Source organism: Bos indicus, chromosome 15 (genome assembly GCF_029378745.1).
Source record: "Bos indicus isolate NIAB-ARS_2022 breed Sahiwal x Tharparkar chromosome 15, NIAB-ARS_B.indTharparkar_mat_pri_1.0, whole genome shotgun sequence".
In the NCBI taxonomy this organism is placed as follows: domain Eukaryota; kingdom Metazoa; phylum Chordata; class Mammalia; order Artiodactyla; family Bovidae; genus Bos; species Bos indicus.
This window is the reverse complement of record NC_091774.1, coordinates 64,816,594-64,822,292: the sequence shown is the minus strand read 5'-3', so window position 1 is coordinate 64,822,292 and position 5,699 is coordinate 64,816,594. Positions and strand designations below refer to the sequence as shown.

General features: G+C 51.0%; 1 protein-coding gene across 1 annotated transcript; it reads left to right on the top strand.

Annotated features, from left to right (window-relative positions):
* The first annotated feature begins 1,757 nt into the window (after positions 1–1,757).
* C15H11orf91 (chromosome 15 C11orf91 homolog) lies at positions 1,758–4,617 on the top strand. Its single transcript, XM_019975835.2, has 2 exons — positions 1,758–3,237; positions 4,429–4,617. Exons 1-2 carry the CDS (start codon positions 2,742–2,744, stop codon positions 4,512–4,514), a joined length of 582 nt encoding a protein of 193 aa, XP_019831394.1. The 5' UTR covers positions 1,758–2,741; the 3' UTR covers positions 4,515–4,617.
* The last annotated feature ends 1,082 nt before the right edge of the window (positions 4,618–5,699 follow it).

Genomic DNA, 5,699 nt, shown 5'->3' with positions numbered 1-5,699 from the left:
ACAGATTAACAGGAGAAAAAGTTTATTATGCACACACATGTGGGCCTTACACAACAGTAGTGAAAACCCAAAGAAGTGTTTAGGCTTGAGAGCTCGTAAACCATTTCAGCAAAGGGAGATAGACCGTGAACAAGACAAAGGGAAAGGGCTTGGGTTTCCAGGGATTTTCATTTCTGGGTAAACTGTGGGAAGGTAAAGATTGGATTGGACAAAAAGTTGATGCAAGTTTTTTAGTAAGATCTTACAGAAAAACCCAAACGAACTTTTTGGCCAACCCAATAAATGGGGGAGACTTATAGAAGATAAAGTTTGCTTGGTAAGGCTCTGTTATGCAGTCTCAAGTTAGGGCCATTTCCAGTGATAAGAGTTGTCTCCTTATTCTGGCGTGGGAGAGGGGGTTGGGGACACCTCCACAAAGGGAAATTTATTTTATCTTTACAAAGGAAATTCTGTAACCTTTAAAAGGGGAAATTTATGCCCTGCTTTTAGGCAGAAAAGGAGAGGACAGAGTAACTCCTGTGTCTGTTTTTTCTCAATTAACTTCAACTTAAAATAACTCTTATGCCAAAGTGGTGTATTTTGTGGTGGTATATTCTGATCTCCTTCAGGTCCCACAATACATAACACTGTTTTAAAAGTGCCCAAATATTTATTGAGCCCTATTATATGCCCTGGTGGCTCAGTTGGTAAAGAATCTGCCTGCAATGCAGGGGACCTGGGATTGATCCCTGCGTTGGCAAGATCCCCTGGAGAAGGAAATGGCAACCCACTCCAGTACTCTTGCCTGGAAAATCCCATGGACAGAGGAGCCTGGCGAGCTACATACAGTCCATGGGGTCATAAGAGTCAGACACGACTTGGTGACTAAGCCATTCCACCACCACTATTATATGCCAGCATTATAAGATCCTTGGGCCAGATCCTCACCCTCAAGAAGCTTACAGGTGAGTATGGGAAGAAAAAGCTTCTTAGTTTCAGACAAGCCCATCAATGGGAACTGCTCTTATATTTGGACAGAATACATACATTTACAAGTTCTTCACACACACTATTGTCTTCCATCTGATCATCAGAAACAACCCTATGAGGCCGCCTGGTTCTTTTATTTTGCAGAAAACCACCTTAGAAGTCAAGCAACTCACCACTCCAGGACATTTGACTCTGCTTTGCTGCTACACACACATACACCCACACAGTATTTGCTATTGGACCTGGATCTGACTCAGATCTTGATCTAACTGACCAACAGACTAAACTGGCCCCTACCCATCTTTGTTCATTCACCTCAATATCATTAGGCAGAGGTTTTTCCCTCTATGACTAATACAGGCTACTATTTAAATGAGCTGGGCATGTCCTTGGGCAGTATATCCAAGTCACCTTAAATAACTGAGCTCTTTGAGGGTTGCTCTGCAGAATTTCCTATTGGTGGTTTGTTGACTGCCTTTTAGCTCCTGATAGGCAATGTTTGGAAGAAAACTAAACTGCATTTCACTAAAGACACCTAGGTCAGATCTATTACAAATCCATAAGAGGCTCTCTCTCTCTCCTTTTTTTCCCAGAATTGTCCACAACACTGGGAAATTTGGTGAAAACTTGGGTTGGTTCTAACAGCTATTCCCATCAACCTGCTTCTTCTGTTACAGAGAATGTAAAGTCAGATACTTGTTTCCCCAGACTTCTCTGCAAGGAGGGGTGGTAAGAGAAGTATGCTGATGCAAGGGGCAAGTTTCTAGGATTTTTTTTTTTTTTTTTTCCTCCCTATAAGAGGAGAGAGGCTTCCCAGGTGGCACAGTGGGAAAGAATCCACCTGCCAAGGCAAATTCAATCCCTGGGTGGAGAAGATCCCCTGGCTAGGAAATGGCAACCCACTCCAGTGTTCTTGCCTGGAAAATTCCATGGACAGAGGAGCCTGGTGGGCTACAGTCTATGGGGTCGCAAAGAGTCTGACACGATTGAGCACACACGCAGGCACAAACACGTGAAAGGACAGGAAGACGGAAGAAAGTCTCCTCTCAGAGTCTCCTCTCGAGGCTTCCTACTTTTGGATGAGGTTATAGTGGGATGCCGGAGAAGGCAATGGCACCCCACTCCAGTGCTCTTGCCTGGAAAATCCCATGGATGGAGGAGCCTGGTAGGCTGCAGTCCATGGGGTCACTAAGAGTCGGACACGACTGAGCCACTTCGATTTCACTTTTCACTTTCCTGCATTGGAGAAGGAAATGGCAACCCACTCCAGTGTTCTTGCCTGGAGAATCCCAGGGACGGGGGAGCCTGGTGGGCTGCCCTCTATGGGGTCGCACAGAGTCGGACACGACTGAAGTGACTTAGCAGCATAGTGGGATGAGAGAGCAGGAGTCAGGGGTGCAATAACACAAGTGAGGCTTGTGAAATTCAGTGGTGGTAGCGGGAGTCTTGGGGCGGGACCTGGCCGGGGTCTGGAGGACGTGGAGCTGCTGTCGTCGAGGACGGTGAGTGATCGCCGGTAGGGGATGAGCAGCACAACAGACCGGATCCTCCCGATTCCCCAGTCCCTCTACTAGGATGGTCTTTCTCACTCCAGGGGCCGTGGGCGGGCCACATTCTGGGGCGTGGCCAGCCGGACTTGAAAACCCCGACTGTGTGGGGGCGGGGCCGCTCCCTCGGGGCGTGGCCTGTGGAACCTCGGAATCCCGGCGACTCGGGGCCGGGCTCGCGTCTCCTGGCACGGGGTTCCTCCCACGCAGCTTCCCATTCAAACGATGCCGAAGGGGCGGCGCGGCAGCCAGAGCCCCACGATGAGCCAGCGACCGGCTCCGCCCCTCTACTTCCCCTCCCTCTACGACCGCGGCATCTCCTCGTCCCCACTCAGCGACTTCAACATCTGGAAAAAGCTCTTCGTGCCGCTGAAGGCTGGAGGGGCGCCGGCGGGAGGGGCGCCGGCGGCGGGGGGCCGGTCACTGCCCCAGGGGCCCTCGGCCCCAGCGCCCCCGCCGCCACCCGGCCTGGGTCCCCCTAGTGAGCGCCCTTGTCCCCCGCCCTGGCCCTCCGGCCTGGCTTCCATCCCCTACGAGCCTCTGCGCTTCTTCTACTCTCCACCGTCGGGGCCTGAGGCAGCGGCCTCCCCGCTGGCTCCTGGCCCTATGACCTCCCGGCTAGCCTCTGCCTCCCACCCAGAGGAGTTGTGCGAGCTGGAGATCCGGATTAAGGAGCTGGAGCTGCTCACCATAACTGGGGACGGCTTCGACTCCCAGCGCTGTGCGTGACCTTGGCGCCTTAGCCTGCCTCGGCTCCCTCCTTGGCTCCGTGCCCCCTGAACCCCTCACCCGCAGTGTGGCCTTTAGGCTCAGACTCCAGTTCCCAGGAACCCCAGATCCCAAACCAAAACCTCCCCCCACCCCGGAATCCAGACACTTCATCCTGGATTTCAACCAATTTCTTCCTCCACCGTGAATCTGGACCCTTTTGCCCCAAGTTCCAACCTCCCTCCGCCCTGAGCCTTTTTGTTACTTTGAACTCTGAGCTCTAAACCTGGAACTCGGTCCATCACAACCCCCAGGTTGAACTTTAAGCCTCCTGCACAGTAGTACACTGGGGGTCCACCCCCACAGACAACCCCTGTTTCTAGAGACCTGGCTCAGTGTTTATCTTAACTTGGGGTCCTCAGTGGAAGGAGGGGAAGTAGGTGAGGGTCGTTTGATCTCTAGGGAGAGGTGCAAGACCTAGAAGGCTGAGGACACTCACTGAGGGGCTTTGGGATCATCCATTTCTCAATGCTGGAAGGTCACCTCCTGTGATGCCCCTGGCTGCCCTCTCACCAGGGTCCTGGCCTCTGCCATCTGATCTTAGGTCTAAAGTCTTGGACAGACCAGGGCAGACCAGGTGTGCTGATATGGGCAGGATTCCTCTAGTGTGCAAACTGACTGAGTCCTCCCTGTTCCAGAGTGAAGTTGTTAAATCCAGTTTTACTCCCAGAAGGACCAGATTGCACTGTGGAATATTCAGGAGCCATAGGCTGTTCAACAGACTTTGTCTTTGCCAACACCTGGTCTGGCTAAGTCTAGCACGTGACCACTGGAGGAGGGCAGATGGGTCTAGAAAGAGCATCCCCACCATTGTGAAATAAACTACATGTTTAGGTACATGTGGCTATGGGAACGGTCCCCAATTCATCAAGCACTCTCTTATGTCCCCTTCCCCACTGCCTCAAGAAGAAAATTCCTAGAATACTTGGACTTTCCAAGTCCTGGATTTCTCAACCACATATTTCTCCACTTGGATGTGTTTTGGCTCTTAGGGGTTTCCCCCACCCCCTCACCCATCTTGGGTCTGAATAGGTTTGGGACTCATGTGGGGAAGCACATGATTGCTTCCCCACAGCTAGCTTTGGAAGTGTTAGAAAAAAGCCCTTCTCTCTCCTACATCTAAGTTTGTTTTGGTCTTCTGCAGATAAATTCTTGAAGGCACTGAAAGATGAAAAGTTACAAGGTCTGAAGACCAGGCAGCCTGGAAAGAAGTCGGCCTCTCTCTCCTGAGGAGCTGCCCACCAGAGTCTGGCAGCCGCCTCCTTAGGTGTTAGTGCTTAGATAATGTGTCCCGTTTGTTGTCATTTCAAAGATCGTTATTTTCTGTTCTGTATTTACTGCTGTTCTCGTTGCTCCCAGCACGTACTCCACATACAGTGCCCACTTGCATGGTAAATCTCATGGTCTTTCTCCTGTCTCTGCCACTGCCGGGGGGGTAGTGCTCTCATGGGGGCTGGAGGCTGCTGCCCAGCCAGCATTCAGGGGCTTCCAAGACCAGGGGAGGAGGGGATCCCCAACACCGTCAAGTCAGGGGGATTGGAAAAAGCCAAGGGCAACATATATTTGGTTCTGTTGCCATGTCCCTACTCAGAAAGGCTCTTTGAGGACTGTAACAAGGGGTTAGTTTGGTTTCAAACAGCTTTAGTCCTTAGAAATGTTTTATAATTTTTAAATGTTTTTTGGAGCACAAAACTCTTTGCTAATCTGATGAAAGGCACAGTCCTTCCTAGACATTCATATAGTCAAATATTTGAGTGCTTATTATGTGTTAGGCACCCTCCTAGGTTCTTGGGATTGGCGGTGGGGATACAGACAACAAATATTATTAGTAAATCAAAATATGGTATCAGAAGATGACAGGTGAAGGGGAAAACAAAAAGTAGGGATGAGGATGGTCAGAGGGTGGGAGGAAAGCAGGGTTTCTTGAAGAGAGAACATGTAAACAGTGCTTGATGGAGATTGAGGGCGATAGCCAGGAGACACCGTAGGGGAGCATTTCAGGGTGAAGGGCAGGTGCAAAGGCTGAAGGTGGGAGCACGCTGGGAGGTTTGAGGGTCAGCAGAGAGCACAGACAGCTGAGGCAGGAGTAAGGGGAGGGAGGAAGGGATGGGTGCAGAGAGGGTCCTTTCGCATGGGACCTTACAAACATGGTAAGGACCAGGGGATTTTACTCTGCGTGGGATGGAAAGTAGAGAGTTTTCAGCTGATGAGTAACAAGTTCTGATTTGTGCTATGTTGAGAACAGAGTAAGGAAGGATGAAGAGAAAACAGTTAGGAGGTTGTTGGAATTAATGCGGCTAAGTGAGAAGCAATGGTGCGGTATTCTTGCCCTTTCCCCCTCGCTGGGTCCCCTGCTGCCAGGTACTGCCTCTGTGGCGAGGAGGAGCAAGGACCCAGTGGCACAAGCACACGAAG

What these genes read in the sequence shown, in the direction of transcription:
- C15H11orf91 (XM_019975835.2), top strand. Translation starts at nt 2,742, where the DNA reads ATGCCGAAGGGGCGGCGCGGCAGCCAGAGCCCCACGATGAGCCAGCGA. An exon ending in CGGCTTCGACTCCCAGCGCT is followed by an intron (nt 3,238 to 4,428) that starts GTGCGTGACCTT and finishes GGTCTTCTGCAG; the next exon opens with ATAAATTCTTGAAGGCACTG.